The 13,230-nt window shown below is 36.5% G+C and overlaps 1 protein-coding gene across 6 annotated transcripts; it reads right to left on the bottom strand.

Annotated features, from left to right (window-relative positions):
* Positions 1–6,656: 6,656 nt before the first annotated feature.
* Positions 6,657–12,488, bottom strand: LOC109090111 (ubiquitin thioesterase otulin-like). 6 transcript variants are annotated; one of them, XM_042775031.1, is made up of 10 exons: positions 12,372–12,488; positions 12,024–12,079; positions 11,903–11,934; positions 11,613–11,819; positions 10,770–10,840; positions 10,543–10,649; positions 10,324–10,464; positions 9,495–9,611; positions 8,555–8,824; positions 6,657–8,376 (listed from the first exon to the last, which is right to left on the bottom strand). In XM_042775031.1, exons 2-10 carry the CDS (start codon positions 12,030–12,032, stop codon positions 8,122–8,124), a joined length of 1,209 nt encoding a protein of 402 aa, XP_042630965.1. In that variant the 5' UTR covers positions 12,033–12,079; positions 12,372–12,488; the 3' UTR covers positions 6,657–8,121. The 6 variants fall into 6 exon arrangements, with proteins under 6 accessions (XP_042630965.1, XP_042630956.1, XP_042630937.1 ...); XM_042775022.1 differs by having other exon boundaries at positions 10,543–10,646; positions 11,903–12,079; XM_042775003.1 differs by having other exon boundaries at positions 11,903–12,079; positions 12,372–12,487.
* Between the last annotated feature and the right edge of the window lie 742 nt (positions 12,489–13,230).

Here is a 13,230-nt window from a genome sequence, read left to right as displayed (position 1 = left end):
TTCACCCAAAAATGACAATCATACAGGTTTTTGCAAACTGTATGACTTCCTTTTTTTTCTGTGACAGAGGATGTCACATTGACTAACTTCTCATTTTGTGCGCCATGTGTACTGAATAGACATATAATGAATGATTTTAACCAGGGGGCCGTGGTCCATTAGGGGTCTCTGAAAACTTCCTAAGGGGCCAGATGGCTTTAAATTAAATAATTAGGTGAATTCATTTAGATTCATTTAAATTGCCTTTGAAATATAAGGCAATTTGAATTATTTATTCATGTTGCCATTGAAATCACTGCAAAAGTGTCCTAATTAACATGAATTCACTATATATATATCTATATATATATATCGATATATCTATATATATATATATATATATATATACAGATATAGTATATATATAGATATATATATATATATATATATATCTATATATATATATATATATATACATACATATATATTTACATTTAAATTTACATTTAGTCATTTAGCAGACGCTTTTATCCAAAGCGACTTACAAATGAGGACAATGGAAGCATATACAGGTCCTTCTCAAAAAATTTGCATATTGTGAAAAAGTTCATTATTTTCCATAATGTAATGATAAAAATTAAACTTTCATATATTTTAGATTCATGGCACACCAACTGAAATATTTCAGGTCTTTTATTGTTTTAATACTGATGATTTTGGCATACAGCTCATGAAAACCCAAAATTCCTATCTCAAAAAATTAGCATATTTCATCCGACCAATAAAAGAAAAGTGTTTTTTAAAAGACAAAAAAAGTCAACCTTTAAATAATTATGTTCAGTTATGCACTCAATACTTGGTCAGGAATCCTTTTGGCAGAAATGACTGCTTCAATGCGGCGTGGCATGGAGGCAATCAGCCTGTGGCAACTGCTGAGGTGTTATGGAGGCCCAGGATGCTTCGATAGCGGCCTTAAGCTCATCCAGAGTATTGGGTCTTGCATCTCTCAACTTTCTCTTCACAATATCCCACAGATTCTCTATGGGGTTCAGGTCAGGAGAGTTGGCAGGCCAATTGAGCACAGTAATACCATGGTCAGTAAAGCATTTACCAGTGGTTTTTTGGCACTGTGAGCAGGTGCCAGGTCGTGCTGAAAAAACGAAATCTTCATCTCCATAAAGCTTTTTCAGCAGATGGAAGCATGAAGTGCTCCAAAATCTCCTGATAGCTAGCTGCATTGACCCTGCCCTTGATAAAACACAGTGGACCAACACCAGCAGCCTGACATGGCACCCCAGACCATCACTGACTGTGGGTACTTGACACTGGACTTCAGGCATTTTGGCATTTCCTTCTCCCCAGTCCCCTTCCTCCAGACCTCTGGCACCTTGATTTCCGAATGACATGCAAAATTTGCTTTCATCCGAAAAAAGTACTTTGGACCACTGAGCAACAGTCCAGTGCTGCTTCTCTGTAGCCCAGGTCGCTTCTGCCGCTATTTTCTGGTTCAAAAAGCACACGCCTGTGCACGGTGGCTCTGGATGTTTCTACTCCAGACTCAGTCCACTGCTTCCACAGGTCCCCCAAGGTCTGGAAAGTCGGTCCTTCTCCACAATCTTCCTCAGGGTCCGGTCACCTCTTCTCGTTGTGCAGCGTTTTTTTGTGCCACACTTTTTTCCTCCCACAGACTTCCCACTGAGGTGCCTTGATACAGCACTCTGGGAACAGCCTATTCGTTCAGAAATTTCTTTCTGTGTCTTACCCTCCTCGCTTGACGGTGTCAATGATGGCCTTCTGGGTTAACCTCTTACCCCATGATTGCGGTTTTGAGTAATGAACCAGGCTGGGAGTTTTTAAAAAGCCTCAGGAATCTTTTGCAGGTGTTTAGAGTTAATTAGTTGATTCAGATGATTAGGTTAATAGCTCGTTTAGAGAACCTTTTCATGATATGCTAATTTTTTGAGATACAAATTTTGGGTTTCATGAGCTGTATGCCAAAATCATCAGTATTAAAACAATAAAAGACCTGAAAATTTCCAGTTGGTGTGCAATGAATCTAAAATATATGAAAGTTTAATTTTTATCATTACATTATGGAAAATAATGAACTTTTTCACAATATGCTAATTTTTTGAGAAGGACCTATATATATATATATATATAATCTAATAAAAATAATCTAACTCTAATTTAACCCTAAAAGGGGCGACGTATCCTGGGAGATACAAAATTTGAGAAGCTGTGGGGAGAAGCAGTGAAAGTGTAGGTCAGTGGTCTCCAACCCTGCTCCTGGAGAGCTACCTTCTTACACATTTCAGCCCCAACCCCAATCGAACACTCCTGAAGCAGCTAATCAAGGTGTTCAGAGCTACTTGATAATTAAAGACAGGTGTGTTGGAGCAGGGTTGGAACTGAAGTCTGCAGGACGGTAGCTGTCCAGGAGCAGGATTGGAGATCCCTTGTGTAGGTCTTATATTTCTTGGTTTGTTGTGAATCTTTAGATGAGGTGTTTAGCTCGTAAGAAGCATTTAAAACTGTATGGCTGCCTGTAGTGGGTCAAAATAGACCTTTAATAAATATAAAAGTAAATAAATAAATTGGAATTAAACTGTATAATTTACAAATTACAATTGTAGCTCTACAGCAAAAAAAAAAAAAAAAAAAAAAGCCTTTAGCTTCCATTTACACTATGATAAAATGGCAGGATTTTCTGCATTTATAATACTTATTCTAAAGAGTGGCAATTGTCTGAACCTCAGTATTGTAGTAAATTATAAAACAGTACGCAATAATAACATATTGAGTGTAAATTATACTTTTAATTCAAATAAAATAAAAAAAAACTAATTGGGACAATAAACCTTATACAGTATATGCCACCTTATTGAGACAATAAAGCCCTCCCTACACCTATCACAGATCAACTCTGATCCATTTAAACCCTAATGTGATCTATACACATTTTTCGCAGAAGATTCTTGCAACCCGGTAGCAATTCTTCCACTGCCCAGTAGTGGGTTGCGACCATAGACTGTATAAAAACAGTTTGCAACCCAGTGGTTGGGGACCTCTGTTCTATGCCACTGAAGCAGATGCAAGCCAAAAGTCTTCTGTAGTGTTGACTTGCCCAATCACACGTAGATGGGCAAAATTAGTGTAAATACCTTCTGCCAGCAAGGCAAGCTATTAGCACTTAGTGTAAATAGACACTATGAAAATCAACACTGATATTCATCTGCTGGAGCATTCCAAATTTCAGCATTTACAAAGGCACACTCCTGCTTTTTCTGGAGGTGAAGTCGTCAATGAGCTCATCATATTATAAATAAAACATTAATTAAAGTTAATGAATGTTATTAACGGCAACAGACAAAAACGTTTCACAGGATTATGAACATAGGCCTACCTGAAAGGGATGCACGTGCTTCATCTTGGAATTTTTTATTTTTTCTTTTCTCGGCGCCGGACTGCTGATGTCTTTTTTCTGGGTGTAGATGTCCATTATGATCAGCCGCAAACAAACTGCCGGTGCAGATGCAGGAATGGCGCATCATGTGTGCTTAGCCTACTGACTACTGCTTTCAGCGTAAAATGCATTTTTTATAATTATGTATATATGCTTGTGTTTATATTTGTATTTACGTATATGCATATATTAATATGAATATAGAATGAGAGGTTTTTTTTTTTTGAGCAAATGGGATGGTGCCCCCCCTGGAAGTCGGTGCCCTAAAAACTGCGTACTCTGTGTATAGGGAGCGGCGGTAGTTCGCATATTTACACATGTCAGAGGGTAGTTACCTGTTTAAAAAGTGGTTGTTCAGCAATAGCTTATTAGGTTTACAGATCAACTGTGATCTGTTTAAACCCTAATGTAAAAGTACAGTAAACCTAATAAGCTAATGCTGAACAACTGCTTTTTAAACAGGAAACTTTGCAATCATTACTATACTAAGACTCATACATTAAGGATACTAAAACAATAAAAATAAAAAAATCAATAAAAAAAAAAAAAAAAAAATATAAATAAAATAAAAAATGCTTGACTAATAGGCGTTGTATACTAAACTTATTGCAGTATTGAATTAGGAAGCCAAAGTCTTCCTGATCTCTCTGTCACACACACACCTATTTACTGTACAAACACTAAATTTTACTGTTTGCATTTCTAGTAGGCTACCCTCTTTCCTTAGCTCAAGTATGCAAACCTCTTTTCCACATGCACTGTAATATGTTTTAAGTTGTAATATGTATATATTAAATAATACACTGTAATGTGTATATATTAAAAGTTACATTTTCAAATGAAAACGGCAACATGATCGTTTTATGAAGTAGGCGTATGCGATCATATGTGTTAAGGGCTTCATTTTCACTGGAGGAAACTGCTGTGGTGTGATGAGGGGTGAACACAGCGAGAACTGATGTATACAGGTGCTGGTCATATAATTAGAATATCATCAAAAAGTTGATTTATTTCACTAATTCCATTCAAAAAGTGAAACTTGCATATTATATTATTCATTCATTACACACAGACTGATATATTTCAAATGTTTATTTCTTTTAATTTTGATGATTATAACTGACAACTAAGGAAAATCCCAAATTCAGTATCTCAGAAGATTAGAATATTGTGAAAAGGTTCAATATTGAAGACACCTGGTGCCACACTCTAATCAGCTAATTAACTCAAAAACACCTGCAAAGGCCTTTAAATGGTCTCTCAGTCAATTTCTGTAGGCTACACAATCATGGGGAAGAATGCTGACTTGACAGTTGTCCAAAAGACGACCATTGACACCTTGCACAAGGAGGGCAAGACACAAAAGGTCATCAAGAGGCGAAGGGAAGGAAAAGATGTGGTAGAAAAAAAGTGTACAAGCAATAGGGATAACCGCACCCTGGAGAGAATTGTGAAACAAAACCCATTTAAAAATGTGGGGGAGATTCACAAAGAGTGGACTGCAGCTGGAGTCAGTGCTTCAAGAACCACTACGCACAGACGTATGCAAGATATGGGTTTCAGCTATCGCATTCCTTGTGTCAAGCCACTTTTGAACAACAGACAGCGTCAGAAGCGTCTCGTCTGGGCTAAAGACAAAAAGGACTGGACTGCTGCTGAGTGGTCCAAAGTTATGTTCTCTGATGAAAGTAAATTTTGCATTTCCTTTGGAAATCAGGGTCCCAGAGTCTGGAGGAAGAGAGGAGAGGCAGACAATCCACGTTTGCTTGAGGTCCAGTGTAAAGTTTCCACAGTCAGTGATGTTTTTTGGTGTGCCATGTCATCTGCTGGTGTTGGTCCACTGTGTTTTCTGAGGTCCAAGGTCAACGCAGCCGTATACCAGGAAGTTTTAGAGCACTTCATGCTTCCAACCAACTTTATGGAGATGCAGATTTCATTTTCCAACAGGACTTGGCACCTGCACACAATGCCAAAGCTACCAGTACCTGGTTTAAGGACCATGGTATCCCTATTCTTAATTGGCCAGCAAACTCACCTGACCTTAACCCCAATGAAAATCTATGGGGTATTGTGAAGAGGAAGATGCGATATGCCAGACCCAAGAATGCAGAAGAGCTGAAGGCCACTATCAGAGCATACTGAATTTGGGATTTTCCTCAGTTGTCAGTTATAATCATCAAAATTAAAAGAAATAAACATTTGAAATATATCAGTCTGTGTGTAATGAATGAATCTAATATACAAGTTTCACTTTTTGAATGGAATTAGTGAAATAAATCAACTTTTGATGATATTCTAATTATATGACCAGCACCTGTACTTCTGCGTCTGACCTACACCGTAGCCTCTACACCGTAGGCTGTGCGTCAGTATTCGTTTATACTTCTGCGTCGTTGTCCACGTCGACCTGCAATACACATGCAAACTGCTAGTCAGCAGTGTCCACGGGCATGTTGCTGGTGTAACCGGCAGTAACACGGCAAAATCCGAAGAAGCGGCTCGTCGGAGAAGCATTATAGCTGTGGCGGTGGCAAATAAATATCAAATCATTAAATCATTATTTAAAACTACAAAAAGGAGATAACAACGGAACGAGAAGATATGGCATTCTTTCAATCTCCACAGGGACTTGTACCACGTCAGGTCAACTTTGTTTGTCACGGACAACTACTGATGTATAATGCTATGTAGTATAATAAATGAAAAGACACTTGTTCTTTGCTTTGTTTTATTTTATATAAGAAGGTGTAACATTAAAATATTTTAAAGTGCACATAAACACACACAAAACTCAAGTACATACGGAGGGAGGGATTGTAGCAGACCAATCACAGCGCTTGCGTCCACGTGGAATTGACGCGCTGTTAGACTTTGGAGAGGTGCACGTCAGGCCACGGCGGACGGTAGGCTACGGCATAGATCCGACGCAGAAGTATAAATCAGCCTTAACAGTAGATGAGGAACCAATTCCCCCCCCCCCCCCCCCCCCGTGATATTTTGTAAACTGAATTTATGACAAAGAACTGCACAGATGCAGACATTATAACAATCTATCAATAAACACACCTTGTCCTCTGTTTCTCGCTCTGCGCCGCAACGGTCTGCGGATTGAAAAAGGACGCGCTGGAAGACGGGGAGGAGTCGATTGAAGTCTACCGCCGTTTGCTTTTTAAATTTAAAGGCGACTGAGAAGATCACGAATTCGTGTACAGTTAATGGAGCTGATCGATTTTTTTTTTTTTTTTGGGTGTGTTTGGGCTGAGTAGTCCCCCTAAAAATGTCCTAGCGATGCCCATGGTTTTACTTTTTTAATTTTATTAAATTCTTAAATTTTTCTAAATGTCTCTAAATGTTTGTATCTCGGCAGATAAATCTGAGATTTTGCGGCTTGTGTTTTAGAAAATCAAATCTTTTTGTAAACCGAGCTACTGATAAACAAGTGTTCTGTTATCAGTGAATTCATACCCCCAAAGGGGCAACGTATCCTGGGGGATACAAACATTAAGACAAAAAAATAATATTAATAAGAGTATTGAGTTTTGGAAAAAATAAAAAAATAAAAATCATGAAATTGTATTATTTGAGTCTTGTTTTCGTTACAGATAATTAGTTTTAAATTTCACTTAAATTGTTACTGAGAGCCACTTTATCCATCAATCTGATTTTTATTTCACTGGAAGATGTAAAAATATTGATTTGTGCTTTTATTTTCTCTTTCCCTGAATATTGTAATTTTAAACTGGCTTTTCAACTGTATGGTGCAAATTGCTGCAACTGCAGAGACCATATTACATTTGCATTGGTTACACATTAATTACAGGATTGATTTTAAAGCCATTCATTTTTTAAGCACAGAATAACTTGACCAGTCAGAAACATATAAAGGTGCTAGTAAAATAATGCGCCAAAGTAATTTTTTAAATCTGTTTGTCACAATGTAATGTAAACCAAGATCAGTTGAAGCTGGTTTTAGCCATTACGCCCCCAAAATCTAATACCTTTTATCAATTGAAAGGTTCTTGTATTCATGAACTTCTGAAACATCTGGCATTTCTTTACTCCATCGTCAGAACATTTCATTATAAAGTGAACAATTAATCTGAGATGGAGGCGGACTGTTGTAATGCTGCATGCTTCAGATGCTGTATGAATTATTGAGCTGTGCCTGTTTCTCATTTCCTGCCCACACTGTGTAAATTGCTCTGCAATGTAATAAACTGTCAGACTATTAAGATGATGACAACTGAAGACAGTACAAGAAGATACTGAAACCAGCGGAAACTCATGAACTGAATGCACACAAAATTAGCTAAATGTAACACCTAAAATTACAGTTTAATTTTATTGTAATATGCAAAGCAATAATTAACTTTGTAAATTAAATATTCCATAATCGACTAAATAAAAAAAATCATTAAAAACCTTCTATTTTAGCTGGAGGTCCAGCTATGTCTCATAAAACTATTGCACAGAATTTATTTAGAAATGTATACTTTTATCCTTATATTTAAAATTACATAAGTAGAAGAATAAAGATAAGCAAATATTTAAATCTATAAGAATTAAAACATGAAAAAAAAATATCCCAAAACATAAACTCAAGAACAGCCATGTGGAGAACATGAAAGATTGTAACTCCTGAGTTCTGTAGATTGTGTGTGATTTCCATTTACTCTTTAAAGACGTGTTGTTATGCTTGATTGTCCATCTGAAGGTGGATTCCACTTTGGTCTACCATATGCATCAAATTTGGGGAACTTTTTAGGGACAAGTACATTATAGTGTCTGTCATCTTCTGTAAGCAAGCATAGAGGACTGGCATTCTTGTGGTCGTTCGGGTAGTACGTGATAAACTCTTCAGTGTCACACTTGTACAGCCGAACAACTCGGATCGTCTCTTGAAGGGAATAACCCAGGAGGCACATCTCCACCTAAACAACATTACATCAGTAGAGGTTCCTTCATGAAATACAAACACTTCAACCACTGAAACAATGCAATTAATTAATTAGCAGTAGATATAATAAGCTAGTAGTTATTATTTGTACATGACTGGTCCATAATAAGGCTAAAGATTTTTTGTAATCATTCATATTAAACCGCACTAACCTGTTCCAGCCCACCACTGAAGCCTACATGTCTCAGGTGGTTGGTGAGGAATGTCTTGGGGCATTTGGACGAGTCACGAGCAAAGAGAAGCCAGCAGAACTCTGGTACGTCAGAGCCCTTCTCCATATCTGAGTGCAACTGAACGGCAGTCCTCAGCATCAAGAACTTCAGCGCTTCAAGAAGCTCATACTCTTCATCATGACCTCTGAACACCTGCTGGCACATGCGCTCCCTCTCCTCAAGACTTTTACTCTGGACAGCCTCTTGCCACTAAAGATAAAACAATAAAATATTTCCAAGTAGTTACATTTAAGTTTGGGGTAAATAATTGTATTTTTTATTTTTATTAATACCTTTATTCCTCGAGGACGCATTAAATTGTTCAAAAGTGACAGTAAAGACATTTTTCTGTTACAAAAGTTTCCTATTTCAAATAAATGTTCTTTTGAACTTTTTAATTATCACAGAATTCTGAAACAATGCATCACAGTTTCCACAAATATATTAATTAGAACAACACTGATTGTTTAAAACATTAAAGTAATTTTTTTTTTCTTGATCACCAAATCAGCATAATAGAATGACTTCTGAAGGATCACTTGACACTGAAGATTGGAATAATGTCTGCTAAATTTCAGCTTTGCCATCACAGGAATAAATTCTTTTTTTAAATAGATTTTAAATTGTAATAAAAATTCACAATATAAAAAAAAAAAAAAAAAAAAAAAAAAAAAAAAATAAAATATTTTTTTTTTTACTGTATTTTATATATATATATATATATATATTTTTTTTTTTTTACTGTATTTTTGACCAAATAAATGCAGTATCGGTGAGCATTAGAGACAGCTTTCAATATCATTTAAAAAATCTGCCACCAAAACGTTTGAGCGGTAGTGTATATAAATATGCATAAGCAATTAAAAAAAATAAAAGTTACCTTATTCGTCAGTAGCTCCAGACATTGTTCAAGATGCTGCACTTTGCTCTTGCTAGTTTCAAATGGAAACTGCCACTCCGTAATGAAATCCTGATCAGAGTGCATTTCTTTTGGCCACTAAAATGGGAAATCCATAATGCACCAAAGTCAACTAAACACATAATAACATTCTATATTGATATGCAGAAAATAATGTCAGGTCTCGACAATAAGGACTGCCTGATGGCCCGGGGCCAGCGTGAAAGACATTCGGGACAGTTGATGAGTTTGTCACTGGCCTGATCGGGCCACTTCTGTGTTGACACAAAAGTTTAACATTTGCACATATTTATAAGCCTTTTAAAAAAAAAAAAAAAAAAAAAAAATTCAACTCCATTCAGTACTCCATCCTAATTATTGAATTGGGGATTTATATGAATGTAGCTCTGAGGGGAACTCACTGTCTTCAGAAAAGTTTACAAGTTCATTTGTTCTTATTTACTGACGGTTCAGTAATAACTGTTTTTAATCATTTTTGAACTTTATATTTGTTAGTCTAGTAGTTTTTGCTGTGGTATTGAAATTGGAGAATTGTAAAAATGTTAAATCTAAAATTTTGGTGTCATAAAAAGATAGCATGGTTCAAAAACAATAATAACAGCAACTATTTTTTTTTGTGGCAGGGTCATAGAAAATATCGTCAATTTGAACCACTGGCCTGACTGGGCCTGTAGAAAAAATCCTTAGCGTTGAGCCCTGAATGATCAAGTCATGCTGCTTTGTGCAAGAACAGAATTAGCGAGGATGTAATATGGATGTCTAACGTCTAAGTACAATAAGTCTCAATTACCTTACTAATGTCAGAGTCGTGTAACCAGGCAGGAAGCTGTTTTGACTGGCTGAGCACCTGAAAGAGCACTGCTCTTAGTGCACAATAGTTATCACCTCTTACTTTGCGTAGATTGAACTCACTGGCTATTGCTTCATATCCCTAAAAAAAGAGGCATGTGTGAGTAATGCCCTTTAAAAAAGACACACTTACAGTAATGTGTGAAAGAAGCTGGCTCACCTTTCGGATAAGCAGACTTTTTGTGGTGTTGCCTTTCCATTCTCTCTCGCTGTAGGTCTGAAGATCCTCTGCAGCCGATACACTGCTCTGGGTCTCACCAACAGCTGCTGATGGGAATAAAGCACATCTAGCTCAGGCAAAAAAAAAAAAAAAAAAAAAAAACACTCACAGACATCTCTACAACACTTCAATACACATTGAACATTGTTTAAAAAACTGGGCACTACCTGACTTTGGCTGCTGCTTGTCCTGCAGCTCTTTTTGTATTTCCTCTTCTCCTCTGTACAGGTCCACATCACTATGAAACAACAAAGACTTATGCAAAATGTTGTGTCACTTCCAGGTTTTATGAATTCTGTTAATTAGACATGCTTTTTGATTATTATAATTTACTAAAAAAATTCGAATGGAGTCCTGTAATATTAAAACAGAAAACACAGAATTTGTGGTGGTGGAGGTGGTGGGGTTGTGGTATTGGAATAAGCAAAAAAAAAAAAAAAAAAAAAACATATTTCAAAGCACCCCAAATTTAATTAATTTAACATAATAAATTGTTGTTGATATTCATGATTTCAATTATGAATTTAACCATTAAAATGGTATCCAGAAAATAAAATGGATTTCATAGGGCCCTACATTCATATTAGTGAATTGACAGCATTTAAAACTAGTAAATTATTACAATAAAGAGAAGCTATTAATTATTAAAATAAGCAATTGCTCAATACGGTTGGTGTGGTTTAAAGCGTGTCACTAAAAGTGATAGTGAGCTTTATCTGGTAATCCATGAGGGAAATTTGAAATGTAAATGAAATGTAAACGTATTCCAAAATCACTTGCCTTATCCCTTGACATGACGAACCGAGTTTGACCTCAATTTCACAAAATAGCAGATATCCAGAATTATAATTAGAATTATTAAGTTTACCTACTGTTATTTCTCTTTGCATTGAATAACACTTAAGTAAAAAGTGGCACAATCTACACTATGCTCTCCATAGGCAGCTATTGTTTGGTAAGCTACAGCCATACTGCATGCACAGAAAGAGCTGAATTGACAGGCAGAATACCTCTTTTCACCTTCAGCAGACGCCGTCTTCATCAGATCCTGCTGGAATGAATGACTGTCACTGTAAGTAGATTTAGCCTCCTTTTGAGCACGATTTTGCATAGTGTGGGAAGACTCAGAGCTTCTCTCAGGTCCAGGAGAGCAAGCATCTTTTCTAGCTGCCTGGCCCTTCACATCTGCTTTCTGACCTTGAGTGTCCTGTGTCGATCTAAAGAGGAGGATCAGTTATGTACAACACGAAATAACATATGCTTAGATATAAGCTCAATTCAGTGCTATGATATGGCATACCCATGACTCGTTTTGACTTTTTTTTTCTTACTCTGTCGGTCAGAATCACAAGCAGACTTTGCTGTTTTAATCATGGTTTCATGGACTTGGTGACTTTGGAGATTTTGCACATCTTTCGTACCTGAATCATAACGACACATCTACAGAGACGTCCAACTTGGATCTCTGCATGGCGGGCTAATACAAATACACATAAAAGAAGTTATGTGACAAGCAAACACACACACACACACACACACACACACACACACACACACACACACACACACACACACACACACACACACACACACACACACACACACACAAACTAAAAAACAAAATAAAACAAACGAACACTTCCGCATTCTGACAGACTCCACAATCTCACATCAGTAACGAAACGAACAGTAACAACCAAAGTAATGATTTACTAACCATTTTCAGACAAGACAGCAAAAACAACTGAAGGCGCTTTTATATAACTTACCTGCTTTTACTGTCCTGCCGAACAGGGACTATAAAATATGAAGAACACAATTGGAAAAGCCTACGAATAGTTCCTGTGAATAGGGGATTGTAGGATTTGTAGTTTTCCGGTGCAGTGCTGCTTGCTGTTGCCACGTCCTCTTATTTATCGACGATAAGCTTGTTTGTTCAAGCAAATGTTTCTTCGTTTGAACAGGAACAGTTTTTGAGCCTTTTTAAGTCATTTTTTATGTTTTATTATATCTTCTGATTCTTTTCTCGTTGTTTTATTTTATATTGATATTGAGGTCAAACTATATGTTTTATTTTACATTTTGAACCTTTTATAGTTTTTTTTATTATTATTTTATTCTTGTGAAGCACTTTGAGTTTCATTTAATTTTTGATCGAGGTGTCACAAACCATGCTGCATTTCAGCATTTCTGCTCGAAAAGTATGTTCCTAGTATGTCACACAACTATTTGCGAATACATTTATTTTCTTCACCTCAAAGCTCATATTTATGGTAAGTTGATTGGTAAATATTAATATTTACTTATTATAGGCCTACTTATTAATCATATGAATTTGCATAATCAAAAAATAAAAATATATAAAAATGTTTACATCACATTTGTGGCTTCGGCCTAGCCATCTGCCATTTTTCTGTTATGTTTGCCTGCAGGATATGACTTGATATGATTTTAAACTTAAAATAGTCTGACCAAAACAGAGCCCTATGACATCCGACCCTGGCAATCTGCTGGCCAGGCCAAGGCTGCAGAATATTTTTTCATCCACTAGATGACAGCACTTAGTTTGTTTCAGAATTGCTGAGACTATCATATTTGATAGGCTAGTAATAATAGGAGATCCTTTTG

Source organism: Cyprinus carpio, chromosome A2, assembly GCF_018340385.1.
Source record: "Cyprinus carpio isolate SPL01 chromosome A2, ASM1834038v1, whole genome shotgun sequence".
NCBI lineage: Eukaryota > Metazoa > Chordata > Actinopteri > Cypriniformes > Cyprinidae > Cyprinus > Cyprinus carpio.
This window is presented reverse-complemented; position numbering and strand designations above follow the sequence as displayed.

What these genes read in the sequence shown, in the direction of transcription:
- LOC109090111 (XM_042775003.1), bottom strand. Translation starts at nt 12,042, where the DNA reads ATGTGTCGTTATGATTCAGGTACGAAAGATGTGCAAAATCTCCAAAGT. An exon ending in AAAGTCAAAACGAGTCATGG is followed by an intron (nt 11,820 to 11,902) that starts GTATGCCATATC and finishes CCTCCTCTTTAG; the next exon opens with ATCGACACAGGACACTCAAG. An exon ending in AAAGTCTGCTTATCCGAAAG is followed by an intron (nt 10,465 to 10,542) that starts GTGAGCCAGCTT and finishes CTCTTTTTTTAG; the next exon opens with GGATATGAAGCAATAGCCAG.